Consider the following 17,081-nt stretch of genomic DNA (forward strand, 5'->3'; position numbering starts at 1 on the left):
TACATTCTTACTACAAAAGATTAAAACTTCACAGTCAATTTGTAGCTCACTATTTCTATGCCTTGTTTTCAAAATTTACTATAGTATTATTCTTTTAAAATTGCAAAATTATATTAAATTTATTTAAAAAATGCATTGCAAGATCCTGGGACTTTTTGACTATCTAAGTAACTACTTTTCTGAAATCTCAGACTAGGAGGGAACAAAAGGTAAAGAGGCAACCAAGGAATAAAAGCATGAGATGTAAGGTTTTGCTATATACTGTGATCAAAATTCAAGCAAAATTTCTATGATAAATTCACTTTTCCCAGTTAAAACAAGATGCACACAGCTAAAAGAAAATAAGTATCTGCACAATAAAAGGCAATGGGGCTTATGCTGTTATAGTGGCAGTAGGCTATCTTTTCACAGTCTGTTTATCAGAAAGAGGAAACAAGATTTAAAGACTTAAAAGCTGATATTTATATTCCCAGACATTTCTACTGAGGAATGGGGGACTATCCCAAACAACCCAAAACTTACTCTAGCTCCTTCTGTAATTGCTGGAACTGTTCAGTTAACTTTTTATTCTCATCCTGTAAGTTGTTTTTTTCATTCACTGAAATTTATAGAAAAAAGTATTAAAAAAATCAATGCACACCTGTTAACATGATAATCTTGTCAGGTCTTTGAAGGAATCATAGCAAATTATTAAATGTAATACCATACACCTTCTCTATAGTTTACAAAAATTAAGTTTCAAGCTAATAATTTAAAAAGTAGTAAAATGACATGTTAGAAAAGGCAGAGGTGACACAATTACTGTATCACAATATTAGTTCTACACAACCATTAATTACTTTTGTCCATGTACGCATAAGTGAGACTGTGTTGCAAAGATGAGTGAATTGCTCACTTGTCTCCATGGACAAAATTGCTTCCTTATTCTAAGGATAACCTATGAAATATAATGCAATTTGAATTTGGTTTTAGCCACCGAAGCAACCATTAAGCCTTTCTTCCATGCTGCCTCAAACTAATGTAGTGATAGTTCCAACTCTTCTTTCACTTTAGTTTTTATGTTCTTGTTTATATTTTGTTGTTGTCTATTTTGCCTTTAGATTCATCAAATTATCTTTTTCATTGTTATACAGATCTCAGCCCAAACCCATGGGAGCCTACTGCTGTGTGTCAGTTCAAGATTTGTACCTAATAGGTGTCACCTTGGATTTAGAGCTGTATTTAGAGATTGGCTCTACCCCGTTTGCTGTTCATCATTAAACTCACAACTCAGAATAATTTTATGTACATGCCCAATATTAGAAGTCCTTGAAATGCTGATGTGTTTTGTATTAGCACAGAACCTCATATTTCCATAATTTAATTAAGCATCAAAAGGCTATTTTTTGTCTGGCATTTCCTGTATTCTAAATCTCACTTAATGTCTGCTTGTTCTTGACAAAGCAAGACAACTAAATGATACAAAATAATTAATGGTAAAGATACCATTAACATTTTAAAATTCTGTCCTGTATGCTTTATACAACCAATCTTTCCAAATGCTCTTTATGAACATATTCGTGTCCTGCTTGTGTATTACCTGAAACAAACAGTGTAATTTGTGTCACTCATTCTATTTCTTGATTTCAAAATGAGCTGGCTACAAGCTGTCTGGTATAAAGCTATTTTTTGTGGCCTCAGTTGGTTATGTGACAGTTATGGGTTTATTGCAGTTAAAGTCCTAGACTAACTACAGGACACAAGCTGGACCAACTTATGTCTGAACTTGATACTTTGCAATCACCAGTTCCTTTTGAAGTCAGGATTTTCTTAGGAAAGCTGGCAATCATTCTAGCTGTAGGAATAAACAGAAGCAGTCACATTTTATCTAAAGTAGCCACTTTACAGTGTAAGATTTTCCACATCAGTTCACTTTCAGTATCAGCACTTCAATCTAAGAAGGTGGGTCAAATGACTAGTCACTGGTATGTTACATATTTTCAGACTGTACAGTTAAGTATCCCCTGACTGAACTTTTTTGGCTTACTAGATACACCACATATAAATTATATCAAGTTACAGGAATTACTGGAGAACTGGTTTACAAAATAGCTTTTTTTGTCTTCAGGCTTGGGGATAAAACTCACTAAGCTCAGTTATAAGTTTGAGATTCTGCTGCCGGATATTTTCAAACTCTTGCTGCTTCTTTCTCATATGTTCTTCAGTTACAGCACAGCGATCACATAACCCGGCTCTCAATCTACAATAAAATGAAGAGAAAAAGGTCTCTGTTAAAAAAATATTGCCATGCATAAAGCAGATACCAATGTTTAACAGACCTTTTGAACAGTGAAAACCAGAAAACTCCTGACAGCTATGCAGAACAGCGCTAAGTACTGTGGTTTTATATGTTCACATAGCAATGTTTTGAGATTTCTGAATAATCTAATACTATATGCTCTAATATTTGCATAAATTATTGTAGATACTGGATACTTCTAAAGCAGCATGCATTACTTTATATAATAAAATGGAGCATGCCACACTTTGCCACTGAAATCCTTTGTAAGGCATCCTACTAAAAGTACTGTTGGATATAAATCACCATTCAAGAAAATACATATAAGCAAATCACTTCAGTAAATAGAATTACTACCTCATTTAAGAAGGATGTGTACTGTCATTAAGCAAAATAACCAAATAAAAAGGACAAATAGTAATTTCACTCTGTAGCAACTACCAAGCAAATGTGAAACCTTTATCTAAGCACCAATAATTTAAAGTGGATCAAAAAGTTCATGAGAGGCATTGACTTCACTGTCTCTAATAGTTTAGATTAGCTGTTTAAAACACATCCGTGATCAGAAAAGTACTGGTTAGAATTACTCCATCTTACCTGACACATTCATGCATGCAATGAAATATGTGTTCATTTTATAGGTGATAAACAGAATGTATTTATTTCTTGTACACAGCAAAAAGCTAACAGTATTACCAAAGTGAAAACCAGATTCTCTTTTGCCTTCTAAATAAGAAACCAGTTTGATAAAAGTTCTGCACTACTGCTGCTACTACATCAAGTATTAAAAAACCCAAGTAAACAAACTTGTAAAACCCCAAGTAAACAAACAAACCCCAAGTACATTTCCAATTTCACAGCTGAATATTGGAAGTAAAAACCATACTGGTTTATTGGTGTTTTAATATTGTGGAATTATGGCAGGAGTAAAATACTGAAATGCCTCTCCATACTAGCTTATCTGAATGTACAACAAACACAGTATTACAATCTCCTTGTATCAAATCAGTCGAAATACTTCTTTCGTTTTTCACAATGAGTAATTCATCTGCTACGAGATTAGAAAAGTCATCCACACCATGAATGCCTCTCTACTTACATAGTATAAAGGTTTATTAGCTGCATGGCTACAAGCTTATCCCTAATGCTTTTCACAGAGAAATGGAGTTGAAAGTAAGAGTATCACAGCTTTAAAATTTGAGATAACACAGGAATAGTGGAAAACTATTTACTATGTAATGATCTCCTGTTCCCAGAAAGCTTCTGAGAACCTATTAACAGCAAATTTAACATATACTTTCCAAAACAGGTAGTTTTTAAAGAAGGAAAAATGCACTGTAATTTCATGTCTATTAGTTTTGCTTTGCTGTACCAGATTAAACAGGAACAAATAACGAAAAGGCAGAATAGATCAAAAGATGAGGAGAGCACCTCAGTCCAAAAAAAGGTAACAGATGGAACTTGTGATCAAATTTAGGTAAAACAGGCAATTGGTAAAAAAGATCCCCTCAAATCTGAAGCATTTCCTAGTGAGTTATCTCATTAGTTTCACAACATATTATAGCCTCGGGGTTTTGTACTTGTATTACATCTCGATCAATATAAAATTTAACTGTACAAAGATGGATACAAAAGAACAAACCTTAAAATGTCTGTTTGCCTCCCCAGTTGTTCTATTCTAACTTCTATTGAAACTGAACTAAACAAGTTAAACACTTTAAAAATAACAATACAATAGAAATTGTTATTTCTTTATATTCAGTATTGATTTTATGTTTAATTAGATAGATGAGATAAATATATATGTTATATATTTTTTGATTGTTCTTCAGTCAGAAAAACGTAAATTCTACACATTTCTCTATAACACACTGTTTATATTGCATTAGAAAAGGACTGGCTTACTAAAAAAAAAATCAGTAATCCCACACCAAAACACAATAAACTCAATTTGTAAAGTACCCAGAGCTACTCTGCAAGAGCAAAATTCAGCAAATTCAAAAGCCAGAAGACACTACTTCACCTGTCTTCTAAAACCTTGATAGTGTCATGAAGTGCTTTTTGCTGTTCTCTGAGCTGTTGGTTTTTGGTATAGAACTCTTCAAGCCTCTCTGCATCCCTGAAAATAAAAAGAGGAAAAAATTTGTTCTAGCTTTAAATTGCAGAAATTTTTTCACCAGAGAATTTTCTCTGGAATGTTTCTTTCATATCCTTGGGAAACGCGATTATTGTCAGCACAAATACTATGCTGAAGATAAGAAAAGCTAATGTTTCTGATTAATAATAATTTACAAGTGACAGAGGAAAGATGCAGCTAGTTTTTAATTAATAATACAGGTGATCTGTTATGTCTGATTTTTGTTCAGGTAAAAAGTAGAATTAATGACAGTCAACACATAAAAGATAACAATGTCCGAGCAACAAGTTTACAGAACGAGCTCAAACATTTGTCTTACAATTTACTGTGTTGTGGAGCTGTTGGGAATCTAATAGGAGCTTTCACAATCAGGTCATTTTGGTCTTGTCGTATCAATGAGTAAATTCTACAGCATGGCAAACCACATTAGGTTTTGAAATCTCTGAAAGTCTTTAGATCCATTAGAGGTTTACTTCCTCAAGAAGAAATTCTCTACAGAGCATGTATTCCCATTCCCAGTATGAATAAAGACAAAATAAACCCCTCAGAAGCAGTTGATCTTGTGGAAAATACCTTCTCTAAAAAACAGAACTAATTAATTAACAAAGAACATTTTCTCCTTAAAAGAGCTAAGGAAAAGCAGTAATGTTAACATCTCCGTTTTATCTCCCTTTCAATGTTACTATCAGATCACAACATCTCTTCAAGATGCAAATATGGTATGAGTGACAAGCACACAATTATTTTCTACAGGGAAATTAATGTTCAATAAAAGCTAAGTGCCTAAATCTGTGTAACATGACAACGACTAACTTCTGAGAAATTCCCAGTTCTTCTTTCTACCATAGAATCCTTTGTATATATCCACGAAAGCAGTTGTTTTCAGTGTGCCTGAGATGAATTATTTGTGGAAGTCAAGAAATTGACTCATGAAAAGCTGTTAAGCACACACACACCAAAAAATATAGCATATTTACTAACTTGATACAATTCTTTTACACAAACTTTTAATTTGGCACTATCCCTTAAATGTGGTTTAGCCAACCACATTTTCATGTTGCAGGCATTACAGTAGTTAAAGAAACTAGCAACCATAGGTCATAAAGTGAGTGGGACAGCTGGAAGCTTCTACAGTGTACAATCAGAAGCATATTTAGTTAATCTTTAAATTTAAGTACAGATGCTTTATTTTTCTGTACTATCATGCAGACCCACATAGGCCATTCCAACGGCATATTCAACCTATAATGCAAGCAGCACGAGGGACTGTTTAAGGCTTGTACTTTTACTTGGGAAGCACAGAATGTTAAAATTCTGTTACCTCAGTTCACTAACCAAGTACAGACAGGCCATGGCAAAATTTGAAGTCTGACAAAAGCAGGCTGTATTTTCCTGATGTTTAGGACATTAAAAAATGCCTCCAACAAAAAACTAAAACAACAAAAAAATCCCCCCTTTTTTTTGATTATGACACTCACAGGAGGCTTAAAATAGCAAATTTAAGAATTGCTTCTAGTCAATTCTAAGTCATTCTATGGCATTAAGTCATTTGCAATAAATAAGATATTAATGAACAATAATCCCTGAAATTAATGAACCTAATCCCTGAAAAATGCCCCATGAAGAAGTAAAACGACAGGAGCTAGGCTCTTGGTTGGGTTTTCTTTCCTTAAAATTCCAGCGCACCTGATAAACATGACAGACGTCTTTGGCTATGAAGGCACTGCATAATGGCCGGTCTCTGACCCAGGGTTTACAAGTCATTAGCTCCAATGCTGGAGTGGGATACAAAATAAGGTGCTCATTGTCAGCTGATTACCAAGTTTGAAATACTAAACCCCAGGTATTCAGATGCAGCAAGGAGAACAAGACCTCCTATGTAACAGTACTGTATCCACAATGTGGCAGTTGTAGAAAGATTCCAACAAACAATGACTAACCTATTTGGTATTTGCTCAGTCACAGCACTAATACTATTTCTCATCTAGAAAACTGACTGATCAATTTAAGCTTCCAGAACATGGAAGCAACTTACAATACACCAGGCTAATATAAAAGCAAGAGATAATTTCATAATTTCAGAATTAAAATGAGCAACAACTTAATTTATAAATTATACTTAAGAAATAACACACCCTGTAAAGAGTTCTGTACATCTTCAGACAACTTTAGCTGAATTATTAAAGTAAGCAGAGTTTTTTACACATCTAAAGGAAGAATCCATGAAACCTTAATTGATCTTACAAGAATTGCAGCTTATTAATGGGTCTCTGACTCTCCTTTAATAAATTAGATCATTAGGATGAGTACTTACAAGCATCTTTCCTTTTTCAACTTAGATATTTTCAGCTGTAAGCCTGAAAAGTGGAAAGAGGAAATTACATGTTATAGAATTCTGATTTTAAAAAATGAGTGAGACAATAAATTAACTCGCCATTTGCCACTGTTATCTGCAAACAAAAAATGTCACTGATGTGGAGAGAAAAAGGTTCCTTCTAGACTTTTTGAGTGTGCTGTACAGGACCTTGGAAACAAATATAGTCATTGTGATCTCCAGGAAATAAAGACTTCTTAAACAAACACACAGATTTCCACTTACACAAGTAAACAAACACCTTTGTGAAATAACCACATATAGCCAGAACTGTCAATATATTTTCAATGACTACACCCACATAAGTAGCATAAAATATGTTCTGTGTGCACATAAATTCATAATACTACACTGGAAATGAAGCATCCAATCACTGAACTGAGAAATGTTTTACAGTGTATATTCATAAAGGAAACATTAAAAATATGTGATTCAAGGCTTTAAAGCACAGGACAACATCCTTCTTTGGAGATGTGCTACCAGACTCTCAGTCAAAGCTTCTTTGGAATATCTGAAGGAGAACTGATGAATGATATTTCATCTGTGGCCTTTCTTCCCCCTAAGAGTTCCATACTCCTAACTATGTATTCTGAGCAGAAGGGAAAAGGTTTTCAAATATAACTGATGTCAGCAGGAGTGGCCAGCTGACAGCCCAGAGGACAGAACACTGTCCAGCCAATCTTGCTTGCAAGGTCTTGGGTGCACTTGTATGTGCACAGAGACAAGAAGATATTTATGCACAAAACAATTTAACAAGCAGGACACAGTGGAATGGAAATTTATGATATATTACCCGCACATAAGCTGGCCATTCCTCTTCCAAATAAACAGAAATAATCACATCCCAATGATAGAGCAGTTTCTTAAACAGAAATCCAAGAGTAATTTTCATAACACATCAGAAAATAATATTTCCTAGCACAGTTATTTTCTTCTAACTATGAAAGTTTGCTATCAACATCAGGTTGAACATTAAGTGTCTTGTAAGCTCTCTTGCAAAAGCATTATGTATTTAGGATAGCAGGATAAACTTATAAAACCAGAACACTTGTAAGAAATCTTCAGACTATTTTGAATTTAAGCCTAAATACATAATTGATACTACATCTTACTATTGAAAACGTAGGCTAAAGTACTTAACAGACTATTTTTTCTCCACTAGCACATTCAACTAGGACCAGCTGTAAGGGAAAAACTCATTGCTTGAGAAGGTTCACTCCTCAGGCTACTTAAAATGTCAAGCCAGCCACAGACTCAGTGAACCCATACTTGCTACAAGATGCCAGTGAGACAATGAGGTAAAAATGCAGACAGACTACTTAAAAAAAATTCTTAGGAAATATAGCAAGATTTCTTTTATCTCTAAGTGTTCAGCACCTGTGAGACGTTATGTTCTATCATGCAGATCAGCACAGAAAGAGGGTTTATTTTTTTAAGTAGTTGCTATTCATCAAGTCAATTAGGCATCTGCAATTAGAACCCCTATAAAGCTTGCTTTAAAGCTACTCCACGCCCATCGGAAGGAATGAGGCTGCACAACAATGCATCTCCTGTATGAACAGGTAGTCTGTTCAGCAAGTATTTAGGATTGTAACTTTGGCAACCTGAGCAACCAATTGAAGAGGCTGGGCTCAAAAGGCCCGGTACTGTGCTACAAGTAACACTATCTCCCCTCTCACCTGAATTCAGGAGGAACTAAACTAGTTACTTAAAGATTGCATTTTTCTTAGTTCAAATGACTACAATGAGAAGGCAGAAAACCAGCCTGTTTGATTTATCCAAGAGCACTGAATTACTACATCTGCTGTAGTTTCTTCCTTTTGCTGTTCCAGAGCATTGAGTTTTTAAGTATGTTCATTTAGGGAGCTTTGCTTTTTCAAGTTTCCTTATTTGACATAGGGAGCACATAAAATTCTGTGGAATTACACTATGTCCCTTCCCAATTCAATTTTATCTTTTCCACAATATTTTTATGAAATAGACAAGCTGTAGACTATATAAATCTACTTACCTAAAGCTTGTAAGTGCATTAGTAAATGACACTCTACACCTATTAAAGCAATAGACACCTTATTTAAACTATCATTAGGCAGATTAATGAAACACTATTTTATGAAGCTTGCTATTTGATTAGACTATATAGCTGGAATATTTCAATTAAAGGCTATGATAATTTCTGTTCTGATGAATTTTCAAAAGCATAAAATGCACTTCCTAAAGTTGACAGTGCCTGGCAAGACCACAGAATCTTTATCACTGACAATTTCTTGAAACAAGTTGGACTAGCTACTATCAGCAATGACGCAGACATAATCCTACCTCAAGGGTACAGAGATGGACTAGATGACCTTTTAAAATCCCTTCCAGCTCTGTTTTCTATAATTATTTACTTTTGAAGAAATTCCAGCCATTTCCTTTCCTACAGCAATCTATCAATGAGATTGCTTTCCTCACAAGATTCTCTCATGCTATGACTAGTTTTTTGTCCGTTGATATAATTTGCTTTTCAGAGGTAAGCAATAACTAAAAAAAATAGACCATTCTTGTACATAAAACACTGCTCACATCTCTATGCTGATAGATATTTTTAGAGTTTTAGATTTAAATTAATCCTCAGAAACCATCTCGATCCACGTGTAGCAAGCATCTATGTAATTATTTCAAGCAAGAGGTAAGAATTACCACCTGTAGAAATAGATCAGTTTACAAAAAGCATTATTAAATTCCTTTGAATCTTCTGGGCACTATGGAAGTATCCCACACATAGGAAATAAAAGCAAAGAGTTTTAATGACCATTATTCTGAGTTGTTGAGCACTTCTGAACTCCATGAAAAGTCAATTGAAATTCACCATACCCAACATCTTTGGAAAATGGGATGTAGGTGTCCTGCCCATTGTTTCATAATGAATTTAAGTTAAATAATAGCTATTTTGGCTGAGGAAGGCCAAAATTTGGATATTTTTGGCAGTGATCAGTTTGAAAGAACAATAAGCTGGATTTCTTTACATAACAGTGAAAAAACACACCCTTTTACAATACAGAAATATCAAAATTCAATAAAATCCCTTTCAAACTGCCTGAGCTTAAAGTATTCTTCAGTCTACATTCTATAGATATACCTTGCATAACATGTCTGACCATGTCAAGTTCATGTGTCATAAATTCTACTTTTCATGGATTTTAAATAAGAATTTGACCATTTCAGATTGTACATGCAAAAAGCTTTTTCAACAACTACTAGCTTTCCCTTAATCCACCTTCTACCACCTTTAAAATAATTTTTGCTGACATTCAGATTGGAAACTCATGAGTCAATTTTAATTCTTATTTATAGACTTCAGAAACAAGCAAAGTCTAGGCAAGTCTGTGTTTGATGTTTTTAAAATATCTTCCAGTACCATTTTCTATAAGAGGATCCCCACCTTCTGAAAAAATTAACTATCCTTCAGGCATGTCTTTGATGTTATCATGGAAGACCTAATTTTACCTAACACAGTGTGGGACATACTGACAGAGGGCTAGGCATGAAAAAGACTGCCTGGTGGCAAAATTACCTGGCCACACCCTGCATGCATTCTAAAGAGTATCTTGCTTGCATAAAGAAAACCCAAACTTGAAAATCACGTGCTGCACACCCCAAGAAACTAGAGAAAGGGTCACTTAACACAAGTCTCTACATCAGAGCTTTCTGTTTGTTAAGCATTTGTTGTTCAGACACGCCATAGATTGCCAGATCCCATTCTGTCAGTACTTCCGCATTTATCTGTGGTTGACATCACACCCACACCAAAAAGAACCATCAATAATTTAAAAAATAATTATTAAAAAAGTTAGTTTTATGTGTTTTGGAACACAATATAAAATTGTAGTCCATATGTTAATATCAAGAAATCCTACTGTCGGCTACAGTTTTCCTTACAGTTGCCATATTGGTACATGCTTTTTGGTTGTTAGTTTGGTCTGTTTTTTTTTTTAATAATCAACAACAAAGTATCACAGCCTAGTGCTGCAAATTCTTGAATCAAGTCTTTCAGTAGGAGGCATGTAACATCTATTAATTATAAAACAATCTCCAAGAGTTTTTGAAACTGAGAACTGATGGTCTAACTGGACCAAAATGGACAGAACTGAAATTTGAGACTGGTAGAAACAACCAAGGTCACTGAAAAGTTCTGGGTAAAGATCCACTTGCATAACTACAGCTCTTAAATCACAAAAACACACCCATTTTTATTCCAGTCTAATATAAGTACTATTTCATACATAAGGAAAAACTTCGTAGAAGACACAATCTAATACTGTTTTAATTCCATCCAAAAAGAATGGATCATGTAACTTTAGATTAGCAGAACAAAATGTTAACTTATTTAATGTTTTTAGCAAAAAACCCTTATGAATACTCCTTGTAAAACAATATTATAGTAACACTACATACAATGTAATAATTCATCTTTTCTGAATTACTGAAGAATGGCTGTGTCTGTTCAATCTGTAGTAAAATTATTATTACAAGTCACATAATGTAAGAATAATTGTATTATAAAACCATTACAATTTTTGCTGAGAAAATATAGAACACTAAAATCTGAAGAAATAATTTTCATTTCAGTAACATTAATCTGTAGTGTGATTTTGCACAAGTTAGGGAAAATAAACAATGCAAATAATGTTAATGCATCTGAAGCAACTAAAGCCAAAAGCAAAAGAAAAAAATCCATTGAATAACATGGTTTGGAAATTTGAATCATAATCAAGCAAAGGTAAAGTAACACATAAATATTTTGTAGGCAAGCAGAGACTACATGTTTGTGTAACATAAGCAATGTTACACAAAGTAACATTGTGTTACTTTTTCTTCACTGACCTAGCAAATAATTTATATGTGATGATAGTTTATTCCTGTTAAGCCAAGCTCAGGTAGTCAATCTCTAAGGATCATTTGTAATCATCAGGTCTAATTTTCTGCACAACTGAAAACATTAAAAATCTATTTAGCTCCATGGAGAGTATTTTGGTTCAAAGTTTTCCTGTGGTAACTGACAAACACCAACTTTAGCCTGACAAACCCAACCTTCAGTGACTTACCTTGTACTTCTTTATCGTGACATTCTTTCAGTTTGGACCACAGTTCTTTGAAGAAATCTCCTGTAGGTTCTGCAGAACTAGGGCTCCCACAGCTTCCTCCAGATGCATTCATCTTGCTTTATTCTGCTCCCAGCTTCTTTAACTTACAGAACTGGCTCTCTCTCAAATTTTATATTTTAAATTACATAGTTATGAAACTGTTTCTGAAGAGGGGCGTATGTCTGTAACAACAGAATGATAACACATTTGAATTTATCAGAGCACCACTTGTAGCCATGGATGAAATACAAAGTTTACTGTCTATCCTTGTTGAGGATACATATTTATATACTTTCACACTGACAACCACCCTGAAAGCTTGGACACTGCTAAGTATTTTGCCGCAGATAATTACAAACTAACAGAATTTTCTTCCCCTTAAAAAGTTATCAACCTAAAATTAGATTAAACCACTTAAGAGTCTTTATTTTTTTCTTATATAAAGATAGAATTATACCGAATTCCTGTTTTCCAAAAGTAAGCCATAGTGCCAAAATCTGGCTGTCAGCAAAAGCATTTGTCAAAAGTTTTATCAGAGATGGATTTGTCTATATACATCGTTTACATAAATTTGGATTCAAATTCAAATTACATCCTTTTGCAAAGAAAAACTCACATCCCCTTGAAGTGTTCATAATTCTATATTAAAATTATTCCAATTCCCTGATGAAAAAAAAAATGGAGAGTAATCACAAAAATCTATAAATCTCCAAAACAATATTTGAGAAGAACAATCAAAGTCATATAGCTCTTAGAAGCGTGACTGCCTACAAAATTTAGGATAATCTTACCCATAATTCTCAGTTGTTTTGAAGGGTTTTTTACAGGGATGATGCCCTCAGGCCAACTACAGAGGAAGCACGGTACTCAGATCTGGTTCTGAGCCAAGGCAAGATTCAATTCTACTGACACTACTGGTGTCCAATACTCAATTCTACTGGACACTACTGGTGTCCAATATTGTAATACTTCTGTAATCTCTGTCCTTCAGTTCCCTCTGTGTGAAAATGGATATTCCTCATTTTTATGCAGTCAATTTTAAACAAACACTTCTGAACAGGGACTGTTCATTACCAGGTGGACATATCTATCTCTATGATATTGTAATATAAAATGCAGTAAGAAAAAAAAAAAAGCTAGGTATTTCATACTATTCCTAAATTAGCAACTTGAGCAAGCAAACCATCATGCCTATACTGCCAAATGGAAGGAACAATTTGCTCTAAAATTTTTGAGGTACAAGTTCAGATGATACATGGTCTGTGACTAGTCAAGAAGCTGCGTTTCCCATCTTGAAAGCCTTTAAACAACTTAAGAGTATCTAAATGCAGCTACTGGTTTAGCTGGTCTCCCAGATTCACCACAATAAATTGTTCAGTCCACTGGTCAGTGATCAAGTGTAGGGCCTGGAGGCTTCAGTTCCACTCTCCTGTCTCACTCCTCTGTGCACGCTTTTAAGTAACTTTTGTTCAGTCTGGCTGTCTTTACAATGGAACAAAACAATATTCTCAACAGAAACACTTGAACTGTATGTTTTCTATAGTATAAGGATATTTAAATCTTACAATAATGCAGCCAGCAGCTCCACATTTGCTTTAACCTGCTCTGTCCTTAGCAAATTCAGGATATGGCTTCATGTTAGCAAATGTTCAGAGAACTCCTTAGTAGAAAATAAAATTACCCTTTGAAATTAGCAATGCTTACACGTTTTCAACATAAGCTGGACAGTGATTTGCTTGCATCTTTGCAGCTGAAATGCTCCACTTTGTGTGCAGCCACATTAAACCATCTTACAACACTTCTTTGTGGAACCAACTGCCTAGTGACATTAGGAATGGCATTTAAACTCTTGCTTTGCACCTTCAACAGATGTTTCAGGATCAAGCTTTTTTTCTGTCAAGCACTAGGGCAGTGAAAACCACATGCTTGTTTCACTTACTGTTTGAGATTTAAGTATGTCAGATGACTCATTTCCATGAAAAAGTCACCTGAGTCTAGACAGTAAATGGTGTCTGTAGTGGTTTTTTTGGATTTTTTTCCCTAAGATGACTGCAATAAAAAAAATGCACAAAACCCGCTCAGAGTTTCTGCAAATTATTCGGACATCAACCGACTACAAATAGTAAAAAATGAGCAAAGCATTTTCCCAAGCTTCAAGATACCAAAATGATACATTGCTCCCTACAGGTGTTCAACATCTCTTAAAACACCGGGCTCGCAAGAAGCGCTCAAGTCGAGCCTTTGACAGGCCTGGGCAGCTGCACAAGTGTAAAAATGATGGCTTAGTCTCCAGCCCCAAGAAACTGCTTTCCAGTCCTTAGGGGAAAAAACAGCAGGGCTGGATGTACGGACACTTGCAGGCAGGGACAGAACTGGAAGCTGCTTGGGGTGGAAGCACAGCGCCAGCCCCTCTCCCGGATGTCCTGCTTTGCTGCTATCCTGCCGACTGCCGCTTTCACAGAACCACCTAAACGCGTCCATTTCCCTCTGCTTCCACAAATCAACTCCCGCCGGCACGGTCAGGCTTTCCAGGGCTTCATCAACGATTGCCTGCGGGAGTCCGTCAGCACGGATGAACGCGCCGAGGCTGCTTATCGGCGTTGATGCCTTTCGGCCGGGGACGCACCGCCCCTCCGGGACTCCGGGGAGCACACGGCGCCGTGGTCCCCACCGGCTGCTCCTACAAACGCAACTCTCCTGCACTTCCCGGCGGTGGGCTTCGTTCTCTTTCCCCTCTTGCACGAACACCGCACAGAAAACTCACTCGAGAGACACGCCGGGATGCTCTGGGAAATCCTGCCATGACCAACACCTGGGAGCTTCCCGCCAGGCTCGGGTCACACCCCGCAGCCGGGACGCCGGAGGAGCGGTATGGCATGTCCCACACGCCGCTTCTCCCGAGCGGCGGGAGCCTGCCAGACGGAGAGAACGGGGCTCCCTCGGGCAGGCGGGCAGCGCCTGAGGAGCCCCCGGCGGGGACCGGGGCCGGAGGGGCCGCGGCGGGGCCGTCCCGGGGCGGGGCGGGGCGGGGGCGGCGCTCGCGGTCTCTCCCCGGCGCGGGATGAGGAGAGCGCGCGCCGTTACCTGGTTGGCTCCCGCCGGCTCCTCGCGCCAGCGGCGGGAAAAAAGGAAAAGCCGCAGCGAGCGCCTGGCCTGCCCGGCGAGGCGGGGCCGCGGGCCGCTCTCGCGAGGCTTCCGCGCTGCTCTCGCGAGAGAGGGGAGCGTGAGGGTCCGAGCCCCCGCGCCGGGCGGTCGCGGGGGGTTCGGGTGCGGGGGTGACAGTCACAGCGTCACGGGACTCGCTGGGTGGAACACAACAGTGGCCATCGAGTCCAGCCTAAGTGCTACGTCCAGTCTTTCCTTAGCACCGCCAGCGAGGGTGACTCTACCACCTCCCTGGGCACTCCATTCCAATGTCTACTCACCCTTTCTGTGAAGAAACTTCCTAACGTCCAACCTAAACCGCCTCTGGAGCAACCTGAGGCCGCTTCTTTTTGTCCTGTCACTTGTTGCCTGGGCGAAAAGGCTGACCCCCACTTGGCTGCACGCTCCTCCCTGATGGTTGTAGAGAGCGGTAAAGTCTCTGAGCCTCCCGGGCTGCACGGCCCCAGCTCCCTCTGAGCCTCCCGAGGGCTGCACGGCCCCAGCTCCCTCCTCTGAGCCTCCCGAGGGCTGCACGGCCCCAGCTCCCTCCTCTGAGCCTCCCGAGGGCTGCACGGCCCCAGCATCCTCCTCTGAGCCTCCCGAGGGCTGCACGGCCCCAGCTCCCTCCTCTGAGCCTCCCGAGGGCTGCACGGCCCCAGCTCCCTCCTCTGAGCCTCCCGAGGGCTGCACGGCCCCAGCGTCCTCCTCTGAGCCTCCCGAGGGCTGCACGGCCCCAGCGTCCTCCTCTGAGCCTCCCGAGGGCTGCACGGCCCCAGCTCCCTCCTCTGAGCCTCCCGAGGGCTGCACGGCCCCAGCTCCCTCGGCAGTTCCTCATGGGACCTGTTCTCCAGATCCTTTCCAGCTTTGCTGCCCTTCTCTGGACACACTCCAGCGCCTCAGTGTCCTTCCTGAATTGAGGGGCCCAAGCCTGACAGCCTCACCAGTGCCAGGTACAGGATTCTGCTGGCCACACTTTCTCTGACACAGGCCAGGATGCCATCAGCCTTCTTGGCCACCTAACGGCACTGCTGGCTCATGTTTGTTCATCGATGTCACCAGGTGTTGTCTCAGTCCTCTTCTCTGGCCCATTAATTGGGGCTACCACAGAGAGCTGCCAGAAGAAAGCCAAGGGGACAAGCCAGGCCACAGCTGGTGCCACAGTTCAGTGTCACAGCAGGCACAGAATACTCTGGAAAAGCAAGGGGGTGTGCGGGAGCCTGCATTGAAACAAATGCTGCCTCAGCCTTCCTGAAAGAAACTCTTGCTGGTTTAGATGTCAAGAGGATCACCAGGGTGTACAACTGTTCCAGAAGTGGCCTTGCCTTTGAGGCTGTGCTGTTAAATCTATCTGTGCCCCAGGATTTGTAATCTGCTTGCTGGGGCTTACACACAGAAGTATGGGGGGGAGGGGGGGGCTTCCCCCCACTCTCTCGACCTTAACAGTTTCTATGACTTGTCATTTTACTGTACCACAGAGCAGCCTAGGCATATTTTTGTGTTAGGTAAGTATGCAAACCAGTAGGCACATATAATTAGTACAATATAAGGCTGTTGAACTTTTTTGTTACTTCTCAATGTTATTTTTTTCCCCTATTTGGGACCAGCCCTACTGTCTGCAATGAGATAAACCCCTTGATTTTAGGTAGTTCTTAGTGATGAAATAGAAACAAAACACAGTTTTTCACTATTACTAGTCTGCCTTAAATGATTTCACTGGACCATTTTGGTATGTATAGGAATTCTTGCAGAGACATCTTGGTGGCATGACTAGAAGACATAATAGTAATCAGTTTGGAAGGGACAGTGCTGCAAACATATACTTTCTAGATCGTTAATAGAAATATTTAAAAAGTTAAGTGTTCAGGTATTTCATAATTGTTAGTAGCTGTTCCATCTAATTATTTTTACATTACTCAGATCACTCAGGTCTCAAGAAAACATCATAAATAAGGAGCTGCAGCATAAATAAAACTGGATCTGAAATACTATTTCAACATTTTTGAGGTATTTTGAAGTACTGTC

General features: G+C 38.5%; 1 protein-coding gene across 1 annotated transcript in view; it reads right to left on the minus strand.

The window, feature by feature from the left end:
- Positions 1-15,090, minus strand: part of RBBP8 (RB binding protein 8, endonuclease) — a 34,262-nt gene extending 19,172 nt beyond the window's left edge. Inside the window, exons 1-6 of the mRNA XM_021551535.3 lie at positions 15,000-15,090; positions 11,877-12,097; positions 6,730-6,772; positions 4,302-4,397; positions 2,127-2,239; positions 523-598 (exon numbers count right to left, since the gene is read on the minus strand). Coding sequence (XP_021407210.1) covers positions 523-598; positions 2,127-2,239; positions 4,302-4,397; positions 6,730-6,772; positions 11,877-11,988 — 440 coding nt within the window. The 5' untranslated portion in view covers positions 11,989-12,097; positions 15,000-15,090. The remainder of the gene's footprint in view (positions 1-522; positions 599-2,126; positions 2,240-4,301; positions 4,398-6,729; positions 6,773-11,876; positions 12,098-14,999) is intronic.
- Between the last annotated feature and the right edge of the window lie 1,991 nt (positions 15,091-17,081).

This window comes from Lonchura striata, chromosome 1 (genome assembly GCF_046129695.1).
Source record: "Lonchura striata isolate bLonStr1 chromosome 1, bLonStr1.mat, whole genome shotgun sequence".
Classification (NCBI taxonomy): Eukaryota; Metazoa; Chordata; class Aves; order Passeriformes; family Estrildidae; genus Lonchura; species Lonchura striata.